The 24,581-nt window shown below is 40.5% G+C and overlaps 3 protein-coding genes across 3 annotated transcripts; 1 reads left to right on the plus strand and 2 right to left on the minus strand.

Annotated features, from left to right (window-relative positions):
- Window positions 1–3,515: 3,515 nt before the first annotated feature.
- On the minus strand, window positions 3,516–5,447 carry LOC102708570. Its single transcript, XM_040528532.1, has 2 exons — window positions 4,984–5,447; window positions 3,516–4,872 (listed from the first exon to the last, which is right to left on the minus strand). The coding sequence occupies exons 1-2, from the start codon at window positions 5,445–5,447 to the stop codon at window positions 3,516–3,518; spliced, it is 1,821 nt and encodes a 606-aa protein (XP_040384466.1).
- Window positions 5,448–14,448: 9,001 nt separating this feature from the next.
- Window positions 14,449–18,365, minus strand: LOC102712025 (disease resistance protein RGA4-like). The gene is made up of 2 exons (XM_015842443.2): window positions 17,569–18,365; window positions 14,449–16,582 (listed from the first exon to the last, which is right to left on the minus strand). Exons 1-2 carry the CDS (start codon window positions 18,363–18,365, stop codon window positions 14,548–14,550), a joined length of 2,832 nt encoding a protein of 943 aa, XP_015697929.2. The 3' UTR covers window positions 14,449–14,547.
- Window positions 18,366–20,233: 1,868 nt separating this feature from the next.
- Window positions 20,234–24,559, plus strand: LOC102708848 (disease resistance protein Pik-2-like; the record flags this gene model as incomplete). The annotated part of the gene is made up of 2 exons (XM_015842173.2): window positions 20,234–21,009; window positions 22,717–24,559. Coding segments are annotated over exons 1-2 (2,619 nt in total), but the record flags the coding sequence as incomplete, so codon positions are not given.
- Between the last annotated feature and the right edge of the window lie 22 nt (window positions 24,560–24,581).

Here is a 24,581-nt window from a genome sequence, read left to right on the forward strand (position 1 = left end):
ATCCTGTTGTCATAAATATCGAATAGGAAGAGAATTTCCATGTTACGTAGTATTTCCACTGACCCTTCAAAGTTTATTTATAGCGTATATATGAAATAGAAACTTAGAATATAAAATAAATATTTTATTATATCTTTATAGGATTTTATCAATATCTCTAGAATCTCTACTGGAGTCTGTTATGTCTAACTATATGTATCTGTATCTCTAACATTCTGTATCTCTAACATTTCCTCTCAATCGTAATGAAAACGAAGTGAACCTTTACGACTGGATTTGAAATCTTGTGTTTTACTATCTTATTTTCTTTGTTTCTTCATCATGAATTAAATCTATGATGGATAGTCCTCCACCTCAATATCTGCGTCCTCTTATGTGTAATTCCCTTCTGCGTTCTCTCGGTAATACACTTTGGTCAATGTGTCCTCTTCCATGTCATCCCTTATCTCTCTTCTCTATTTTCTTCGGTAGTCATAGCGGAAGGGTAGTTGATGTAGTCGTATAAAATTAAAGATGAAGCTGCGATCATAGATGAGACACCTTGCAAACGCTAGAGGATGCTATTGGATGTGTCTTCCATATATCATAACTAGGATGCCATCGGTTCATTTTGCAGATATTAGAGAACACTTTTAACGTCAGGTCACTACTTTTTGGTTCAACTCTATACGTCGTAAAGATGCCAGGTTGATGCAGTCTTTACCCATCGTAGATGATGCGGTCGCTGCCGTCGTCGATGAAGCATCTTGCAAATATTCATATCAGAGGACGGGAGAAGAATATCCATCGTTGTGTACAAACTGGTGTTGTGTTGTTCCCATATTGTTGTAGATCATCGACGCTGTTTCTTCAATGCATGTTGTCGTGGGACGTGGAGGCTCGGTGAAGATGTCGGATGCTTAATGTAGTGCTTTCTTGTTGGTTTATCAATGTCACTACTCTGCTTCTGCCGCAAGAATTTAGGGGTTCCATAGCTAGATGAAACTAATGTAGTGCTAAATATTGATAGAAATAGAATCTATAATAGTGTACATAGGATTGAGAAAATTATAGTACAAGATAAATTCTCTATCGTATCTCTCTATGAATTTATATTTATCACTGTAGTTTTTATTAGAGTATGTTATCTCTAAACATACGTTTATATGTCTAACACGTGGTACACATACACAATAAAAAATGGGAAATTTCCAGCTTCACTCGGTATCAGGCCAAACATACTAGTATTATTGTTATCATTATTTGCCACGGTGCAAATGAAAAACTTGAATCGCACGATAGCGAATTTTAGACCATGGATACCACAAGCCAAGAAAGAACCATACCCACTGACGCACATTTCAAGTGCTCTGCGCTGTTTAATTCAGAGTATACGAAATTGAACTCTATCACCCTCGTCTTTCAGTTTCTGCTTACACTTATATAAGCTAAAATTTTAATTTTTTTAATTCTAAATTTGGAGTTTATTTTAGAGTTCTTTCACTATAGTTTATTTCGCAAACTTTGCTTTTACTTTCTCCGGTCAAAAATATTTATCGTTTAGAGCAAGATTTAGTTAAATCAATAAAATTGCTAGAAATAATGGCAACGCCAGAGGAATGCAATTCAGCACCCAACGTAGACGGCGAAACGGGATAATTAAGGCTGGATAACGAGCCAGCTCAGCTCGGCTCGGCTCGACTCGTTATCGTAACGAGCTGAAAACCCAGTTCGGTTCAGCTCGTTATAAAGCTCGAGCTGGCTCGTTAGTCTCGTCAGCCATGCATAAAAAGTTAACCTAAACAATTTTTCAATAGGTTATATAAGCAATTTTTTAATTTAAACATGCAAATCATATGAAATTGTATTTAAATATTAAAGTTTGAACCAACAAATCACATGATGAAACTATGAAGTACTGAACACATGCATTCTAGGATAAAATCAATGAACACCGGTGAATCTTGTGTCTTTGATCTAGCTCGTTAGGCTCGCGAGCAGCTCACGAGCCAGCTCGAGCTCGTTAGGCTCGCGAGCACCTCACGAGCCAGCTCGAGCTGGCTCGTTATCTCTAACGAGCTAAAATGCTAGCTCGGCTCGTTAGAAAAATGAAACGAGTCAAGTCGAGCCGAGCCGAGTTTGTCACGAGTCGAGCGAGCTAACGAGCCACGAGCTTTCTGTCCACCCCTAGGGATAATGCATACAACTCCACCATGGATGATCAATGTCACGTTAAATGCAGCTGTCTCAAATTGAAGCCGACTGTTGAATAGTCCCACATTGATCGTATATTGGTCGTGGAGGGGCAAAGGACCTAGGATATAACTGGGGGAGCCCCTCACCTCAATAGCTAGCTTTAGAGATGGGAAAAGCCCTTTACGATCCTATAATTGGTATCAGAGCCTGGCTAGTTTAACATCTCTGGCCGGATGGACACAGTGTGTGAAGGTCTGATGGATCGTGGGTGCCTACTGAGATGCAGGGCCTGTATACCTGATGGACCGTGGGCTGGTGATAGCCCGGATACGGTGAAGGGGCGGTGAAGGGATGAGGGACACCAATGTGTGAAGGGGGAGATTGTTGAATAGTCCCATATTGGTTGTGGAGGAGCAAAGGACCTAGGATATAAGTGGAGAGCCCCTCACCTCAATAGCTAGCTTTTGAGGTGGGAAATGCCCTTTACCATCCTACACATGCCAAGATATTACATATGTTTTTTTATTTAGGCTTGGGTTTCCTAACTACACAAACATCAAAGAACTTTACCGCTGATTCAAAAGTTTATTGGGTTCCATGAGTATTTATTATAAAGTTTATGATGTATACTTTTATATGATTTTACTCCCACATCAAAATTCCCAGTGATACGTTAGGAATTCGCAAATCAATAAAGATATCTCTTACAATCGAAATTTATTGTGGGCCATGTGCAATGTAATCGAGTCTTGCTTGGCTGGTCCGGCCATATTATGGATGTCCTACCAACTCACATAACTGATAAATAGCCAACCGTCGTCACTGTTAGGAATTGAGTTTTTTCTTTGATTATTCTATCAGTTTATAGTTTTGTTGCTACATCGGTTCGTGTGACCCCAACTTCGTGTGGTTAATCTTTCATCCGCTATTCTAACCATGTTGTCCTTGTTCATGTGAATTTATTCGATTGTTTGCACAAGCCACACTTTCATGGTGAGACCCATTACACGAAACAATGGTTGATGATGACTAGACATGTGGATATAGCGGCTGCAAGGTGACGATTGGTTGACTGAAAGCTCCAAACGTGAACATCTTTACGTCGCTAAATCGAACCTATCGGATAATCGGCGACCAAATCTCACACCTTTTTTTAGATGAAACAATAAAATACAAAAAGATATCGATCAAACCGTCCTTGAGCTTGCTAGAAAAAAGCTTAAGATACCTTGCCAGTTATCATGGATGGTTGCTATCATAAATCATAACAGGGATTGAGCTAAATAAATCAAACAAATAAACAATCGATAAGTCATTACACACTGGCAGCTTCTAGCCATCTACGCTCTTGTTGGTCGACGATTTGGTGCAGGAACATTCATGGCATTTGCCTCCCTAACGTCGGAATTCCCAGTATTATCATTGGTTATCTGAACCCTTCTAGTCTGGGAATCCCCTATCCCGTAGTGCACCATGAGCAGCCAGGTGAAGGTGATGAGCTCCCCTCCTCTACTCAGCTGAGCTGCATGCATCTCCACCCTTGACTTGCCAGCAGAGAAAATGAGCAGCCTCAGCCACAGTGCTATCATCTCCTCCAGCGTCTCCTTGTCCAGCATGACACTGAACTCCTCAAGCGATTCCTCTATGAGCAGCAAGTCCATTGCTCGAGGTTGCTGAGAGCTCTCCAGCGTGGCCACCGCGCTGGTAGAGAGAGGCAGCATGGAAGGGTTGGCAACCAAAAGGTACATCATGTAGTTGGATAGTTTTCGACAGATCTCCACTTGATCAGTGGGTAAATATGAGGATTCAGTGGTTGTCTCAGTGTCTGGATTAGTATGTTGGGGACATCTATTTAAGTGTACCTCGGTTAGCTTGTGCAGGAAGATGATAGTAAAACCAAAATCCGAGGCTAATCGAGCTTGTGTCCTCTCCAGCAGTAGGCCAAGCCTCGGCCATTCACGAGGCTCCCTGTGTTTTTCTCCGAGGTACAGTTCTTCGTGTAAGACTCGGACTTCCTTCGCAACGTGTTCCATCATCGTCATGCCCACATCCACTTGCTCCGTGTCTAGCAGCTTGCTCATCCAAAATACTTTCTTTTTCTCAATACCAAGCAATTTTATTAAATTTGTAATGGCCTTCATCACTCGTTGACTAAGTGTCCTTGGTTGGTACCCAGTTGATAATAAGCATCGAAAGTTGTACTGCCCCATTGATTTTGGCCATCTTTGCTGCTTCTCCGGCCATCCGGCATCACTAGAAAGAATAAACCATGAAAATATGGAGAGTTTGTCGCATTTTTGAGCCTTTAACCATGCCCATGTCCATGGTGACATCATGGAGAATAAAATGGCAAAGATGTCCAGGAAGAAGCCTCCGGTAAACAGTGAATAGGTGATTGCAATGTCAGCTTTACCATAACCATGTTTATTGTAAGTAAGGAATAGCACAAAAGCAATAATAGCAGATATCTGAGAGATACATCTAAGTATGATGCCACTCCTTGTTCTAAGCACAAGAGACTTGGTGTACAAATCATCATATATCATGCCTAGCTCAAGCCTCACCACCTTGAGTGTTTTTTCTAGATCTCCTAGCATATCTTCGATCAAAGGGCTGTTGTCAAACAAGGTGCGTGCCAAAAATACACCATGGACATATGACATTGAACGAATAGCAACACAAACAGTGCCAGAATAGCTAGCACCACCATAGATCTGCTTAGGCATTTGTTTCTTATAAAGGTCTCCAGTTGAGCTCTCAAAGCTTTTAGTGCTCCCCCAGTTTAGAGATCATGTTCTTTCCCCATACTTTATAATCCCAGCAACGAATGCAAAGATACCAGAAACTAGAAGATACACATCCTGCCTTCCAATGGACTTCCAGAAAACATATAGTGCTAGCACAACTTGGGTCACCAGGTTCAACAAATGCCTCAACCACAGGCTGTTGTCCTCCATAGCAAAACCAGTGATGGTGTCCTGCCCACCAAGATGGATTAGGAGAAATGGTGCCCAATACAAAGCCATTGATTTGTTTTTCCTACTTATGTGCCTTTCATTGAGTATGTCATCGTATCGTGAAAGATAGCCGAGGGCATAAATTGCAATCAAGTCTGCACCCAAATAAGCTATCCAAATCAGGAACCTTAGGATACCACTAGTTATACACCGCCGAAGGCTACCCGCGAAGAAGAGGAACAATTGTAGTGTGAAGCTTAAGATCACAAGTAACTGGATTTCCCAGTCATAGAATAGTTGCTTCAGACTCTCCATGCCAGATTCTGTATACCACAGAACTCCCTGATGGATTATATTTTAAATATTAACACTACAAAACGGCCAATTCTAAATAGGCAAATATAAATCTTTCAAGCTTTGCTATTTGTAAAACCAAGTACTCAAAGCGTTCATTAATCCTGGCAAATCCTTTCAATGCAGGAGAAAGTTGTCAATGTTTAAGTACCTATTGCAAGAGCAAATAATGATCTCGTGGTTCTTGAGACATTTCTAGCTAGTATTAAATTTTAGTATATCTGAAAACCGCAAGTATCTAGAGGTAACACATTTTATACAAGAGAGTTTGATACCTTGAAACTTTGATACCTCTTGATGACAGTAAAATTTCAGCCGTAGATTCTGTCACGCTGTTGATAAACCATCAATTGCAGAACTGTGTTTTTTTTTTGTTCAAACAGCAATAGCTACAGATATACGTCCAACTAACTGCATGGAGTTTCATGTTTTTTACCATCAGCAAGCAGCAAACACTGACGGGTTTGTGTGCATATTTGACGCAAAATGATCGTTGAGGATCAGTTGCCAACAAGGAGAGAAACAACCACAAACCTCACAGAAAATTTCGAGTTGTTTCTCGCATACAAACAGTTCTGTCCCTTCAGAGAAACCAGCGTGCGACCAGCTGCCAACTTCATTAATTAGGTTAATTAGCACAGGTATTAACATTTCATCGAAATGATCAGCTATCTATACTGCGAAAACACAGAAATTTAATATATATATATGCGAAATATATATGTGTGCATACCTTATGCAGGCTAGAACGGACTGTTCGGTTAGTTTCAGCCAAATGCCTGAGAATGTGTGTTCTCTGACGACTATTCTGCATGTGCAACCGCTTGGCTTGTTTGTAGACTTGTCTCCTGCTACCATTTTCTTCTAGTCCCAGAGGTGCCTTGGATTCCTGGCAAGGAGAGCAGGAGCAATTCAGGAGGGAATCAATTCTTTTCTTGCAGATTGTGTAAAGAGGCGCTAGATAGGTAGCAGTGTCATACCATCCATTTCCTTGCAACGGGAGCAATGACAAAGGAAAAAAAAAAGAAGGATGCTTTTGTTCACTCTTCTTAGGGCCTGTTTGTTTCGCACAAACTTTTGTTATATCCCTGTCACATCGAATATTTGGACACTAATTAGAAGTATTAAATATATACCATTAATAAAACTCACTCCATACTCTGGACTATTTTGCGAGACGAATCTATTGAGTCTAATTAGTCCATGATTAGCGAATGTGATGCTACAGTAAACATTTACTAATCATGGCTTAATTAGGCTTAAAAAAATTGTCTAATGAAATAGCATTTGTTTATGTAATTAGTTTTATAATCAGTCTATGTTTAGTACTCTTAATTAACGTACAAACATTCGATGTGACAAAGGAAAAAAAATCTCTGGATCTAAACTACCACTTACTTACATATACTCTACTCAAAGTAGTATGTACTTTGTTTTTGTTTCATAATATAAGACTTTTTCTAGTCTCGTCTAAATTTATATAAATACTTGTATAAACATATACGTTACTCAATTGATAAATATAGCCAATGCTATAAAGCACAAAATGGAACCGAAGAAATAATAACATATAACTGCTTGTACTCTGACTAGTTAGAGAGGCGTGGCTTTGACATGGTCATGTTGTCTACACCCAACCTGTAGGATAATTGTTTAAACTATAAGTTCAGTTCTAGTCTAAGGGGTTGTTTAGATAGTGCTAAACTTTTTAGCGCCATATCATATCGGATGTTTGGATACTAATTTAAAGTATTAAATATAAACTAATAAAAAACTAATTTTATAAATGAGAGCTAATCCGCGAGACGATTCTTTTAGCCTAATTAATCCATAATTAGCAAATGTTTACTGTAGCATTACATAGGCAATCATAGATTAATTAGGTTCATTAGATTCGTCTCGCGAATTAGTCCAAGATTATGTATGGATTTTATTAATATTTTATGTTTACTATTTATAATAAGTGTCTAAACATGCGATGTGACTAGAAGCTAAAGTTTAGCCCCTAGAAACAAATATCCCCTAATTCCACCGTTATTCTTGAACATGATACTGTCCTCTCTCACCAATAAATGCCATACTGTTAGAGATATGATCCGAAATACAATATGCAATATATTTGGATTATGTTTTTAGTTTCCTCACATAACTTTTATTCTTTTTATTTAGGACTTTGAGTATTTTCTAACTAGACTTGCAATCTATTATGACTCTTAGGCCCTATTCGGATTACAGGATTTTCATTGGATTTTTAGAGGAATACTGATTTTTCCTTTTCCTATCATCCGGATGGCACTAGCCGCCTATGGGAAAAGCGAAGGAAAGTTTCCCTCATAATTGGTTTCACGGGAAAAACACATGAAAATTCCATCCACATCAAGCTTTCTTTTTTCAGTTCCTTTGCACATGCCCGAGGCAATCAGTCAATGGGAAATAGCTTATCAAACAAGAACAGCAGAAAGATCGATCCAGCAACAAGGACAGACAGCAGTATGCTAGTATGATGTATTTACATGCCTATTCAAATGATTAATAAGATGTTACTGTAATATCAAGGAGTGATCTACATGTTTTTGTGATGAACAAATTGGTGGTTTGCGAGTTGAAAAATGACCGGGTGGTCAGACCGCAGGTATATGGACGGTCAGACATTTCAGATAACTGCGGTCAGACTGCATGTATCTGGGCGGTCAGACCGGCAGGTCAGCCCTGAAAGTTTCAGCTTTCGGTTTTCTTTTCGGTTTCGGATTTGTTCTTCGTGAATTCGACTTCTAGTTGGTTTCTATATGTATGGGTACTGTTGTTTTGCTAATCATGAGTCAAGTTGGAGATAGCTTAGTCTCCGAATATGGTTTCTTTGTTTGATTCATGTGTAGGTGACTTGATGCCTCGGGAGAGTATTGCCGATGATGTATCGGGAGTCAATTTGGAGATAAGTTGACGTCCGGCGGTCGAGATATCATGCGGGATACTTAGGCTAGAGTTCAATGCACGTGGTGGTGAAGATTTCATGTGGTATACGATGGAGATATTGTGTGCGTATGGGGTATGGAAGTTGAGTTCGGATAGAGTCCTGATTTGAGAAGGTTTGTTGTGTTAGAGATAGAGATATGGTTAGTTACGGATAAGGATTGGTTTCCCACGAGATTGGGAGTCCTGATTCGTGCTAGATACGTGGGCCTTGCATACCCACGTCGAGGTTATAAATAGGTACCGAGTGGTATGCCCCCGGAGAGCTTATTTGTGACGTTTGAGAGAAAAAGTCAGGGTTTCGACTCTTTCAATTTTAGATCGAAAGTTTTGGTTAGGAGTGTTTTTCTATGCATTTTGTAAACACTGGTTGATCAATAAAAGTCGAGAGATTCAATCTACATCTTGAAGCTTTGTCGATCGGCGTTTTTCCAGGATCCCAACGATCTAACCGCAGCTAGGCTGGCGGTCTGACCGGCCACTCAACGCCGGTCTGACCGAGGTTATGCGAGCGGTCTGACCGGCCATATAACGTTGGTCTGACCGGTAGCATAAACGCAGTGCGACAGGAGGCTTCGGTAAGGCTTTTGTGAAGGTAATCTTTTGTTTCCAGGAAAAGATTTGGTTTTTTACTCTGTTACTCTGGTAGTTCTTTTACTCTGTTGCGATCCTACAGTTACTGTATATTTTCTATGTATGTTCTCATGTCCGTCCGAATGATTCTTCGTTCCAGATTACTCCGTTTTTCATTCCTATGTTTTTCACATGAATTCCTTTCCAATTCCTATGATTTTTCTATCCCGTGTTTCGAATAAGCCCTTAAATTTTCCTTTTATACAGCTCTTGCAAGTTACACGGGAAATATATGACATTCTATTGTATTTGTCTACGTTGTAATCATCTTCTTGTTTTAGTTATTGTTGGTCGGTGTTGATAGTTTTTTTAACTTAAATGTGTGTCTTTTTTGTTATTGTTGACCGGTGTTGATAGTTTTTTTTTTCTGTAAAGATTTTTACGCTAAACGTGTGTCTCTATTTTAAATCTTATCAGAGTGTATTGGAGATCCATCTACTTCTAGGCGATATCGGCGCGTCGTCAGAAGTGGAGTCAGACTGATCTCTTTTGCAGTATTAACGGAGGGGAAAAGCACTATACTGCCTTGCGCAGCAACAGCAGCTCACCCTCCTGCACCTCGCCATCCCAGGCGTTCAGCAGCAGCAGGTCTGATAGTGGTAATTAAAGATCAATGTCTTGCTGTTGTTCCTGTTGATTCAAATTGTCGTTCCTGTTGAAATCGGAAAAACAATTTCCGAGGAAATTGTGCACCCAGCCATCGTACCACTATTTACCTAGTCTTCAAATTTTTTTTTGTTAGATATATGATTCAAATTACAATATACAATGTATTTGGATTATCTTATTAGTTTTCTAATATGACTTTTTGAAATTTTCTTTTAGGACCTTTAGAGTTTCCTAATAAAACTAGTAGATTTATCATATTAGGACTCTTAAATTTTTCCTTTATCCACAAGACACATACGTACCCACACACCGACAAGTAACCACGACATCCTACGAATAGACTATGACAAGACCATTCAAATAACCGAATCATACCCATTCACACCACACTAAGGTTGCATCTCTCACGCCTTGACCCGGTTTGGACAGGCTACCTCCTTGTGCCATAGTAGACCCGACAACCAATCAATCCATACCCAGACTGACCTGGCCAACTCATTCACACCTACCCTCGTCTAAGTGCCTAGAAAAGGAGAAAGATATATGTCAAACCCAACAATTATCCATGCATGCTTGCAGTAAGTACAGATAAGTCTTCTAAGGGTTTCTCGTGAACTAGTCCTTAATTGTTATGAACATGACCATCAAAACAATATACTCAAAACCAACCATTATTCATGTTTTAGTTATTTAGTGAAAACCCTATATCATGAACTACTTTCATTGCAACATAGAATCCTGACTTGTTATTGAGAATGAATATACTGTCCCAACCCAAATTATGTAAGTAGTGATCTAAGCATGGATAACCAAATCAAATTAATAGAATAAATAAACCCAAGTTACAAGGTAGAAAGGATAAATACAACATATGGGTTTAATAGGTAACCGTAGGTAATTCCCATAAAGCACATAATTGCAAAAGAATGCTTGTTTATAATTTATAAATGTGAAAATAATTTAAAAATAGAGATCAATATGCTCAAAGATTGCAATCTGCCTTGCCTTGTGACTCTCGGAAAGCTTGGGCTACCACTTCGTTGTAGACTAGAACCTTGGGTTTGTCAAAATCTAAAGCTATCAATTAAAAAAACTCAAAACAGTACAAAGGACTACCTAAATAGTAAAATAAATTATTTTTGTTGGGTTCTTGAAAAACTATTAATCCGCAGCAATTTAAACGAGTTAACGAATTTTTAAACGGCACGCGAATGAAAGCTGAAAAACAATAAGAGAAAACGTGACTTTACCCTGACGACAAGCAATCTCGTCAACTGACTGCTGCCATGAACACAGGTTTATTGATGTAGCTAAAGAATCTAGACGGTGAAGACAAAATGGCTCTCGAAGGCTGAAACAATAACTATCGGCAGAATAGATTAATGACTTATGTATGAATATCAGAGAGGTTGTGTGCGGGCTCAAGAACCCTAAGGGAGAGAGGATGAGAAAGGAGGAAAGAAAACATTTGCCTGGGGCCGGCTCGGTTTGCCGCTATGTACAGGACCTCGACGCCAACTACCCTCGCGCTGAGGTAGCGCATTCTAGTGCCAGTTGTATAGGCGCTGACATATGTGCCACGTTGGCACGGTGACTAAGTCGGTCTCCACACTGGCAGATCTCATCGCTAGAACACATGGCGTGTGCATGTGCTACCTCAGCGTCCAATGGTTTGGCGCTGGTCCGATGGCCTAGTTTTGGATGAAGTTTTCGCCAAGGGCTATTTTCGCAATAAATTTGCAAAAATGGCTAATTTGTCAAAAGGCGGACCAACATATGTGCAACTTGGTGCTGGGAATGTATGTCACTGATCTGTGTCCATGTTCTGATTAAAATTATTGTTCTTAATTATAGGATTTGGCAGTTTATTGATCTTAGTCCTATTATTTTCACTAGATTTTATAGCATGTTTATTTAACATTGGCTTACTTTGTTGCACAAGCTCGTTCCAACAGATCAGATAATGGAGCAAACAATCCTGGTGATACACTAGCTAGGATTGCTCAACGAATGTTTGGAGGCTATGTCAGTCCATCTGGAAGTGGTGGTGTTAGGAACTATTCCTTTCCTGATAATGATCTAGGCCATTTTTAGTGGCAAACATGTTGGAAGTGCTCATGATTTAGTGGCTGTTTTGATCCAAGGAATTTTTAGTCCCTTGTCACATCGGATGTTTGAATATTAATTAGGAGTATTAAATATAGACTGATAACAAAACTAATTGCATAAATAAAGGCTATTTCATTAGATAAATTTTTTAAGCCTAATTAAGCTACGATTAGCAAGTGTTTACTGTAGCACCACATTCACTAATCATGGACTAATTAGGCTCAATAGATTCGTTTCGTGAAATAGTCCAAAGTATGAGGTGGGTTTGTTAAATTTCTATATTTAATACTTCTAATTAGTGTTCAAACATTCGATGTGACAGGGACTAAACAAATCCCCTAGAAAACAAACAGGCCCTTAATTTAAGTCCGTTTAGCTAGTGAATGGAGATTTGTTTATGGTTGGATAGCTTATACTGTAATTTGGTAGCAGTGGTCGATGAACCTCACTTCAAGTTTAGATAACTTTTGTAGCATTTTGTTGTCAGTGCCAAACACTAGCAACATCCCAAGTGTAACTATGAAAAGGATGCATGATTACTCATAGCTCCTCTCAGTGAGAAATTAAGATGAGCCATCTTAATTACATGTTTGAGTTTACCATGGTATTTTGATTGTAAGTAGTATTAAATATTGCGGAATAGTATGTAATCTATAAAAAATAATTTGAACCCAGGTTCAAGAAATCAATATAAATTAAATCATGGAATTTATATTCAATATTTTGGCCGTGCAGGATTTTTTTCCCTAGGAAAGCAAAACCTATAGATAGCATCATTATGTGTAGGGTAACACTGCCATGTAAGCAAAATTCCCTACCATCGAAAACTCTAGGGAACCTTGATATCCCTATGAATTCATATGATGAACAGTAGGGAACTTTCTTTTCCCCACGTTGTTTCCCCTGGGAAATTGTTCCTTACGAATTTTGTAGGTAAATATGTTCCCTAAAATTTAATGACATTTTCCTAGTATAAATTTTGTAGAAAACCTGGGGATTTCTACTTTCTCGTAGGTCGCGTTCGGTTGTAGGTCGCATGAAAAATATAGTAATACATTAGTATAAGATTAATTAATTATTAGTTATAAAAATAAAAATAGATTAATATGATTTTTAAAAGAAACTTTCCTATAAAAATTTTTATAGAAAAACACACCGTTTACTGGTTCGGAAAACGTGCACGTGAAAAAAGAGAAAATCTATGTTAGTAAGAGTGAAGAACTAACGGAGCCGTAGTGTGAAATGGATTCCTTTTTTCTAATGGAGTTTGGGAGATCATTGATCATCCTTATGGATGTAAACCTGTTGAATGTAAGTGTAATTGAGATGATCTAAGTTGGTCTATTGGATCAAGTGTTAGGTCATGCTTCTTGGTTGCCACCCTAGTGTATTTGATAGGAGTACGACAGAGCTGACTAACAAACCTGCTTGTGATTATCTCTTTTTACTCCTCTAAACATTTCAGCTATTATTTTAATGTTCTCAACTGTGATTATGGACACTTGGTGGCAAGTGCTTATTTTGTGTGTATAGATCCTTCTTGGCTAAGCCTACGTGGTAACCGCATGGAGTTTTGGACAGTATAATTCTAGAGTCGATAATTCTTTAAAATCTAAATTAAATAACAAATTATTTTTGGGTTTAATCGGTCAAACCATAGAATAATAATTTACATTTATTTGTATTAGTCCGTACAATTTGAAGAACGCTGAATAGTGAAGACAATGTATCGTACGTACTTATGGCCAAAGATTGGGTTTAGAGGCCAAAGATTGGGTTTAGAGTTTTACTCCCATCCTTCTTTTTTACCTCGAGTATACCTCGAGGTACCAAAATCATTTCTCACCATTAGATTTAGCTAAGTAGAATATGCACTATGGTATCCAACGATCAGAAACGATTTAGTACCGCGAGGTACCGATACCTCGAGGTATAAAAAAAATGATGAGAGTAATACTGTTGGGTTTAACAGCTTGTACAATACATTAAAATATTTAGATGTGCTATAATAAATCCACTGCATAAAAGATTTCCAATATATATAATCTAACTTTTTAGATAACACGGCCTATTAAAATTAACGTTTGGATATTTCTCGTAAATATAAAAGCTCCTAGCTAAGTATATAAATATAGATATAGATATAGGTAGAGGCATAGATTAGTTTCCTTTGAAGCATGGTGCAGCATTGCCGAGACCTCAGGTCCTTTGGTGATGTAACAACCCGTCCTTCGGGACCGTTCAGCCCGTCCGTCAGCCACACAGGCAAATGTTCACGAACACTCTCTTATGATATGTCCATATGACCAGTCATCTCATTTATACTTTCGTCATCACTTTGTATAAAAGGGTTAACCCGGAAGTAATATAGTTGGAAAAACGATGTCTTATATGTTGGTTTCACTCTTACTTAAGCAAGTAAGATGATACTTCCTCCATATTTTTTTATATGACGTCGTTGACTTTTAGGTCCACGTTTGACCATTTGTCTTATTTAAAAAAATTATATAATTATTAATTATTTTATTATAATATAATTTATTATTATAGAAACTTTAATTATACATTATAATTTTGCATATTTAGATATAAATTTTAAATAAGATGAATGGTCAAACATGATTCTAAAAGTCAACGGTGTCATACATAAAAATATGGAGGGAGTCTAAACATGCGCATACAACTGTCATCACACACGTCATATTGGGCTAGGATGTCACGCTTGAGCTTTGTTTCGGCGTCAAAAAACCGGAACGGGCATAGGGATATCGGCAGCCAGAGCCAGTGCAGCAGCACTGTCTGCAGGCTGAGCAGCCTCCCTATTCTGCAATATCTGACCATCCTCCCCCGTTCTAAGAAACACGACCCTGGGCCGTCTCGGGTGGGTCTTCACCGCTTCCTTCCATTTGTCTTTTGTTTCTCCACCCATTCTTTCGTCAAGAATGACCTCCTTGAGGCACTCAGCGCCAAGGTGCTGGATGCTGATTCCACATAGCCCATTGAGGTCCTTGCACAGCAGCCGGAGTGACTCCAGGTTCGGCAGAGCCCCCTGCTGGATTTCTGGCCGAGTCATGGATTTCACCACGATGCATAGCCGTCGAAGGCTCTTCAGTGCACCCTGTTCTACGACGAACTTGTCCAGGTGAAGTGTGATCAGTTTGAGGTAATGCAGACAGCGAACTTCGCTTAGGGCAGCAAGGACATCGCTGTTCAGCAGATCATGAGGGGATGATAGACACAGCCCAGTGAGACCACTGAGTGAGGTGACAAACTGAGGTAACCTCTGCATTTTGCCTTTTAACTTCAGACAACTTAGGTAGCAGGAGTCCTCCAGGGAAAAATTCAGCAAGTGTTCTTGGTCTTGGAAGCATTCCCCGAAATGCAGAGAGAGTGAACGGACGTCATTCAAATTTGTTCCTTTCTGGATGAAACCCTGAATGGCCTTTGAAAGGTGAGCAATGTTGGTGCTCGCCTCGGATGTGGCCTCGCACCATACTTTCACCCTTGTCAGGTTGTTCATATGATCAATGAGTTGCGGAAATCCTCGGTCATCATCAGTAAAAAATCCGGCTAGCGTCTCCAACTTACTTTTCGCAGACAGATAGTCCTGTAGCTTTGCAATTTTCTGGCCTATGTCTTGGAGCTTGAACGCCCCAAACAGATGTGTCAAACATGGCAGCTTGATAACTTGTATAGGCAGGATCCTTATCTTTGTTCTTCGCAGATCAAGTGTCTCCAAAAATTTTAGCTTTGTGATATCCTTTGGGAGCATTGTAATGGTGCTCCCAAGGCTTAGATACCTGAGCAGCAACAGCTTGCATATCTTCCTGAGATGTTCATCTTTCACGTTGTCGCATTCCTCGAGATCCAAAACTCGCAGCAGTTCATACCTAGAGAATTCTAGTACCGATTCCTCTGCCTCTCCGAAGATTGTCAGTGACCGGACAAGAGATAAATCAATGTTCGAATTTAACGAACCTCTTCCCCTTCTAGAGTTGTTCTGCTGTACTGAAAGGCAGCGTATTTTGTCGGGCAAGTGAACTTGATCACAAAGCAATGTAATGAAGTCGTCACACCTGGACTTACGTAGGATGAACTCCAGCATCATGCCGTGAGTTTGGCACGTCTTCACCTCAGTGTTGCTGCTGACAGCAACAGGCTGAATGATGCTCCGGTTGATCAGCTCCTTGAAGTAGTCCGTAGCGACGTCGAGAGATCTCCGGAAAGGGTCTGCTTCGACAATTCCTTCAGCTGACCATCGCCTTATCAATTTCCCTCTGCCGATCTGATGGCCACTGGGGAAAACACCAAAATAGAGCAAGCAAGCCTTGATAACATGGCCAGGAAGGCTAGTATAGTTGTGAACAAGTACATGCTTCATTCTTGCTAAGGTGTCCTCTCTTTCCATGTGCATACCAAGATTGTCACACAGCTTTGCATATTCCTGAGGTATCTGCTGACCTTTGCTCTGCAGGAACTGGGCTGTTGAAACAAGAGCTAGTGGTAAACCATCACATTTGGTACACACTGCTGCTTCTGAACCAGGTGGATACTCATCCCAGGAAGTTTCTCTTAAGAATAATTGTCTCGAGTGTTTTTTGTCAAGAGTGCTCATCACATACACATGGCCATTACCAGAGCTGCAGGCATTTGCTATGGAATGAACGGTTGTTGTCACCAGCACTATGCTGGTCAATCCTGTATCTAGAGGGAAAGCATCTTTTATAGTACTGTTCCAATATTCCCTCTGCATGTCATCAATTACAATGAAGAACCTAAGGAGATGAATTGAAAAATAAGGTAAGTGGAACAATGCAAATTTCCTTTATTGTCAGTCATGTAAACTTGCATAATCATAAGAGGTTTGCTTCAGTCAAAAAAAGTAACAAAAATACCTCGTGGTACCAAATCGTTTCTAATAGTTGGATTTGACATAGCACATCTTGCTCCGCTAGATTCAATGGTGGGAAACGATTGGTACCTCAAGGTACTTTTTGTTGGACTGAAGCAAATCTCTAATCAAAAACATGTAGGCTGCAGTTGCAACCTATGGATTGTTTTTGTTTTACCACACATAAGTTCAGTAGTTTATCTATATTTTTTCTTCTTCTCTAGATTAGAGTTTTTTTTTATTTGCTTTCACCAAACTAGCTAATTTAAAAGGGTCTCTCTCCGGTGCATTCTACTGGTAGTATTATAATACCAGTAGAGCTAATCTCAGTTATTAATTAAAAAGGGTATTTTAAACTTCGTTGATTAATTGATTATTAATATTTTGTAATTTTGTTTTTTGGAAATAAAGATCACAATAAAAAGGATGATATTACCCCTTTAAATTTCTACTACACCTAATATTATTGGTAGTATAATTTAACCACGGTCGTCCGATAAAAATAGATCAACGGTGTCGATTAAATTCTACTGCTGGTATAATGCACCGGAGACGAACCTATTTAAAAAAGGTTGTAACATTTGTAAAATGGAATCTGAAGATGATTACGTACATTCAGTGCTATGAGTTCTCAGTACCATGGAACAATGTTACTAATTGTCTAAGAAGATTTCTGCTGTTGCTAGTAATTTTGACTCAGGCTGTAACGATAGAATTAAATTGTTAGATATTGATCAAATAGTTATCGGTCCTACAGTTGTAACAACGACATTTGGTCAAGCTTTGAAACCTCTGATTATATACGAAGGGAGGAGCTAGCTAGAGTGTACCTTCCCAATAATAATAGTAAAGGAAAATCTCATTTCTTACCTCTTGGAGTGGAGGGATGTCTTGAGAATTGTGATGATCTTGTTGACATCAGAGTAGTCATCCTCCTCATGTCCCAAGCCAAGCTGGCACAGCATGTCCCTGAGGACATTCGCCGCGCTCTTTCCAGCCGCGGAAACCCAGACCCGTGGATGGAACCCCTCGCGAACAGCATCACTCTCGTAGACTTTCATGGCGAGTAGGGTCTTCCCTAGACCGCCGAAACCAACAAGGGAGATGACCTTGAGTCGCTTTGGCTGGCCTTGCGTCTCCCTCACCAGCGCAAGGATCTCATCCCTCGGCCCGTCCATCCCCACGGGGACGGTGTCACCAGCCGGGGCATGCGCCTCGGATGCCAAGAAGATCCCCGAGGAGTTGGATGATTCGCCATTGGCATCGCAACCGCCGGTGTCTGCGTAGCTTGATCGCAGCCTGGAAAGATCCTCCGATTTCTTCCTGAGCTTCTGGATCATGGCGGCGAACCTGGTGCGGACCGCCACCGTGGCAAGCCTCCCGTGGCCGCCCGTCGTTACGCGGTGCAGGAAGCGGTCGACGCAATCCTCCATGGCGTAGGCTAGCTCACGGGCGCCATGGATCCAGGCCCCTTGCACGGCACCGTTGTGGCTCCGCTGCTGCCGGTGGTCGTGCTCGTCGATCGCAGCAGCGATCATGCGGAGCTCGTTTCGGATGTACTGGATGTCGTGCTCCAGGTTCCGCCGCAGGTCGTGGTTGTCTTGCAGGAAGGCGTAGAGCTTGGGCCCTAGCATGGTGAGAACAGTGCTCAAAACCGCCGTCTCCATCTCCACACTCCCAACACCTCTGCCTTGCTCTTGATTGATCACTGATTGATTAGTACTTAACTCCCGGCTTGCAGAAATCGGTGGTTGTGAGAAGAGATCAGTGATTTTACATCTCTCTCCCAATTTTAGAGTTGACTTCGTATTTAGTACACCATTTGGTCAGCTGGTCGAGATTAAATTAATTACCCGTGGCCATGCTACTTATCAGTAATAGGTGGGCAAAACTCAATAAACCATTTCTATCCCTTTCTGCAATCTGCGAGACTGCAACCATTGGGAAAAAAGAAAAATAGTACGCGTAGTTGTGCTAGTAATAGGTGGGCTGGCCGTAGTTTTCATGGCAATTGCACTATTTTAACTTAACTACCGAAGACTGAAAAGATAATTTATATCTTGCAATCGGCACCCATTAACATACAGATCCACTATTCTCCGTCCCTAATGCATAACTACTTTACAGGGGCAGATATGATTCCTGTTATTGTTTACATTAATTTAGTACAGCAATATAATGGATTACCTTGTTTAAATACACATGTATCGTAGATTATAAATATGCAATAAGCCAACAACTACATCCGATAGATTTTAGACATTCCTGCACGGCTATGATCTTTTACTAACCACACAATAAGAGTTTTTGTTATGTATCTCGAGATATCATATTCTTCTGCGTAAAAATTTAATACCTCGAGATACAGCGAGTGCTAAGGTAACAGAAATTTATAATAAAATTTTTTGGTATTTCAAGTTACTTTTTAAGTATGGTAAAAAGCCCATGCAGTAAACATTATGCATACCCGTAACAGGAAAAAAAGCATAATAGATGTTTCTCTTTCTCTGCTAATAATATTATAATATCTAACACTTCAGAGTGAAGCAGATTTAAGGACGCTTTTTGAACATATTTCATAGTATAAGTTGACTAGTTATCGATTTGCTGTTAGATTTTTTTTGGAGTCCTTATATGCAAAACTTGTAGGTGTTAATGTCTAATATAGGTGGACGGTGCTATTGTTGCACACAATTGCTGAAGCCATTACAACTTACTCCCTCCGTCCCAAAATAAACCAATTTTTACCTATAATTTTTGACTCTTCGTCTTATTTAAAAAATTTTTGCGATTGATATTTTTGTTTTTATTAGATGATAACCGTCCCAAATTAAACTAATTTTTCACTTTTTACCTAGAATTTTTGACTCTTCGTCTTATTTAAAAAAATTTTGCGATAGATATTTTTGTTTTTATTAGATGATAAATCGTGAATGGTATTTTACGTGTGACTAATTTTTTTTCTAATTTTTTGAAAATTTTTCAAATAAGACGGATGGTCAAACATCAGACACGGAAACTGAAGAATTTGTTTTTTTTGACAGAGGGAGTACAGTACACTGGTTCACCCGGAAAAAAAACTCACAGTACAGTACGGATTACGGATACCAATCAGCGTGGTTATGTTTATACAATTAGCTACATCATCGTTTCACGCATCCATGAGATAGCTCTTTCTTGTCCGGCCACTAACAAAACAATGAGCTGCTATGTACTCCGTATTTTACTACTTCAGTGGAAGGGGATAGAACCTCTTGTGATGCTAATTCACAATTAACGCAAGTCAGTCAGGGTCCCTCACCATGCTCTTTTGCCTGTGGTGATTGCTGTTAACCAGGTGAGTAGTGCTTATCCTTTTTCTTCTTTTTTTTTTCCCATTGCACATAGCTATATTGCACCTCTTCGATTTCACTTGCTAAACTGTATTTCATATCTGTAAATCATAATTCACCAGATATTGGAGGGCAAGATTGGTGGCAGGAAAGTGAGTGAGAGAGAGAGAGAGAGAGCTAGGCTAGGAGATCACTAATCGCCGATGGAGCTAGTCACAGTGACGGCAGCAATGGGGAGCCTGCTCCCAGCGCTGGCCGAGCTGCTGAGGGAGGAGTACGCGCTGCAGGAGGGCGCAAGGGCGCGGGTCAGGCAGTTCTCCGGTGATCTCAAGCGCATGCGCGCGGCGCTCTGCTCGGCGGCCGAGACGCCGCTCCGGCCGCCGCCGCCGGCATCATTCAGACTCTGGGCACGCGACGCGCGCAGGCTGTGCCACGACCTGGAGGATGCCGTCGACGACTTCCTCCTCCTCCTGCGCGGCGTCGCCAGCCCTGGGCACGCCGCCGACCAGGAGGACATGCTGATCCGCCCCATGGCCAAGGTGGCCGATCACCTGCTACGCCATCGGATGTTCTCCGACGCCATCGCTGAGCGGCAACCCCGAGATGACACGCCCACCGAGCATGATCCACCGCGTAGAAAGGCAGCGTCGTCGACGAGGCTCGTTGGCATCGATGGACCGAGGGACGAGGTCACAGAAATGCTGTCCATGGGGGATCAAAGCAAGCTGAGGATCGTCTCCATCTTCGGATTTGGAGGATCCGGGAAGACAACGCTAGCGAAAGCAGTCTACGACAAGCTTAGGCCGGGCTTCCAGTGCGGGGCTTTCGTTACGGTCGGTCGGAACGGCCATGACATGAGCAGAGTTTTCAGGGATATTCTCCATCATCTTGACAGGAAAGACTTCACCAGGTTAAAGATGGTGAATTTGGATGAAAAGCAGCTTATTACCAAACTTCAGGAATACCTTCAGAGCAAGAGGTACGCTTTAGTGCATTGTAGATGTACTAGTAAAATTGCCCATGTGTTTTACATCAGGAAATCAATTTTAACGGTACATATATCTTAGCAGGGTTGTCAATTTGTCATTTAGCATACTTCAATTAAGGCCGTAGCTAACATAGCTAATCAAATGGACAACAGGGGTTAGGACGTCCTTAATACAGTATGGCTTGAAAATATTTTTATTTAGTTCTTCATGTTTAATTATACTTTCTGTAATTGTTTAGATTTTTCAGAGCAAAGGGAATAATTCTGATAATACATTAGAGCTTAAAATCCTTTCAAAATCCTCTCCTAAAAGTCAGGCCAAATCTAGCCCAACCTCTTTCTCTTTCCTACTAGCCCAACTACGGAGAGTCTGGTTTATCTTCTCGTACTTACAACTGCATAATATATATGTTTTCCGTCTCTCCGCCTTAGCCCATCTAGTAGTGGTAGCACATCTAGGCCTAATTTAAAAAGTCTTCTTTGTATCCCTTCTTCAACCTTTAACGCTCTCTCTCTCCTCCCCGTTATGGACTTACCTAAAATTGAAGACAATGTACAATCAACCAGAGTATCAATTTTCCTTAGCTTCCAATTAAGATATGCCTTATGCTATGTTAGGGCAGGTTAAGCAGTTGATCTCAAATTCTTGAGCACAATATGAATAGTCAGCATATAAGAAATCATAAACTTTTCTCCTTAGAGCACTTATGGGGTGTTTGGTTGGTGCCCTAGCCTAACAGCTCTCACTCAGGCAGGCAGGTGCATCCAACCTATAGGCACACAAAACTGAACGCCTGGTATATATATTGATGCCGGGGTGTCGCTGATCCCCCCTTGAATACTGTCCTAAACGAGCCACTTCCTAGGAGCATCCATCAGTTCCACGACCGGATTTTTCTCATAAGCCTCCGGCCCATTCAGCGAGATGTAGATCATGGACTCGATGGTTGTGCTCAATATATGTCTCGTAGACAGCAAAGACGTGCCAGTGAATTCCTGCAGAGCTGAGCTCCTCCAATGTCAATGTCAATACTGCGGCCTCGATCATCCATCTTCGTCCTCCCCAGCGGCCTGGCATGACCAGATTTGCTTGCTGGAGCGTGACGGTTCCGTGAACGACCGCAAGATATATATCCAACGCCGACAATCCCTATTTTTAAGTACTGTAGTAAAGATACATCCAATGAGCTAGTCATCAAATTCCATTGATTAGTGCATTTGGGTGGCTATTAATGTCATCATTATTTGCATAATTATAGAATACTAAACGACAATGTGGTGCAAACAGTTGCGGCCTTGGTGCAGCACATATCAGACCTATCAGAGAGCTAATTTCTAAAAAAAAAAATTAATCTTAGACAACGCTCTTAATTGATGTGGATCTTCGAAACACTCCCTCTGATATTCATAATTTTTAGGGGATCAAGTTATTTTGAACCATATTTGGTAGGCCATCCACGAGGAGCTTCTATGCAATTATGGTTTAGTTTATGCTGATACATATATTTTTTTACTAAACTACTTGATCTAGTTTTTAAATATAGTTGTCACACTACTATTAAACATTTCTTCTGATCTAACCATATTATTGACAATGCCACTTTCTTAATCTGGATATTGGCATATTCTTCCTGCTTTTGTAGATGTTTGAAGTAGTTTCACTGACAATGGATGTTCTGGTATCATGTGCACATGTAGGTATTTTATCGTAATTGATGACTTATGGCATATGAATTCATGGAATACAATAAGATTTGTTCTGCCAGACAGTGATCATGGAAGCAAAGTGGTCACAACTACTCGTTTTTCTAACATTGCTAGGGATGTTGGTGATGTTTACAATCTGCAACCACTTTCTCATGGTATCTCTAAAAAATTGTTATGTACAAGATTATTTGATGATGAAGGTAAATGTCTGGAGAGACAATCAGCTGAAGCATCTGACAATTTTTTGGAAAAATGTGGTGGTAATCCATTAGGTATCATCGCAATAGCTGGTTTGTTGGCAAGTAAGACTGAAGATGACTGGTCTGGAATATACAACTCTATTGGTTTTGAGGATGGAATTAATGATGTTGTCCAAAATACTAGAAGGATATTGTCTTTTTGCTACTATGATATGCCTTCTCATCTAAGGACTTGCTTATTATATCTAAGTATATTTCGAGAAGATTATGAGATCAATAAATCTCTTTTGATATGGAAGTGGATAGCTGAAGGCTTAATTCATGACGAACAAGATATAGGGCTATTTGAGCTTGGGGAGGGGTACTTAAATGAGCTGATAATTAGAGGCATGATCCTCCAACCAGTTGAGGCTCATGGCACTGGGTATGAAATTGGTTGTCGTGTTCACGACATGGTGTTGGATCTTGTCCGTTCATTGTCGAGTGAAGAAAACTTTGTCACTCTGTTATCAAGTGATGAGGATCATCAAAATCTTTCATTGACCGATGCCAACAGAATAGCTCTGCAATCTAGAACTGTTGAAAAATATCACCCTCAGCTGGCTTATGTGGACATGGGGCAAATGAGGTCATTTGTTGCCATTTTATCCAATATCCCTGTGATACCCCCAAGCTTTCAAGTTTTACGTGTGCTAGCTCTAGAAGATTGCAAGTTCATAGAAGGTTACACAAGCAATGGCCTGGAGCATCTTGGAAAGTTGCTGCATCTAAGGTACCTTGGGCTAACAAGGACACATGGTTTTCATCGGCTGCCAGAAGAAATAGGACAGGATCTAAAGTTTCTGCAAACATTGGACTTGTATGAAACTGACTTAGAAGAGGTACCATTCAATGTCGGCCTAATGACACAGCTTCTGTGCCTACGTGTTGATGTGGGTACAAGAGTGCCCACTGGTTTGATCACAAATCTAACATCTCTGCAGGAACTGTGGATATACCCTACTATGAAAGGCTATACCATTGGAAGCCAGTTTGTGAAGGATTTGGGTAAGCTGAGAGAACTAAGGGTTCTGAAGACTTGGATTCTTGGGTGGGATCAGAGCATGGAAATTGCTCTAGTGGAGTCTCTGCACAATTTCCACAAGATCCAGCATTTGGAACTAAGCGGCGAATCATACTTGGGAAAGGGTGTAACATGGGAAGCAGGATTTCCATCCTCTGTGCACCTAAGATATCTGTCTTTAGCATGCATGCAGTTAACTAGGCTGCCAGCATGGATGAACTCCTCACTTCTTCCGAACCTCAGTCATTTAGTTGTGAATGTGCAGTTCATGCAAGAGCAGGACATGGAAACCCTTGGGAGGATGCCAGAACTTCGTAGCCTTGAACTACAGTCCTGCAACAAAAGAGTAGTGAACATTAAAAATAGTTGTGGACATATAGGTTACTTTCAGAAATTGAGATCGCTTATATCATATAGTATATTGATCTTGTTTGGCCTAGATCGCAGCGGTGTAGGAATTGATGCTCCTGCTACTATGCCAAACCTTGAATATCTTCAGTTTACTGTTCATGTGCGGTTCCTCAAAGATGCCAACCATGGTTTTGACAAGATAATCTCCGAAAACCTCTCCTCACTTCAGGTAGTCAACGCAA

This window comes from Oryza brachyantha, chromosome 11, assembly GCF_000231095.2.
Source record: "Oryza brachyantha chromosome 11, ObraRS2, whole genome shotgun sequence".
Classification (NCBI taxonomy): Eukaryota; Viridiplantae; Streptophyta; class Magnoliopsida; order Poales; family Poaceae; genus Oryza; species Oryza brachyantha.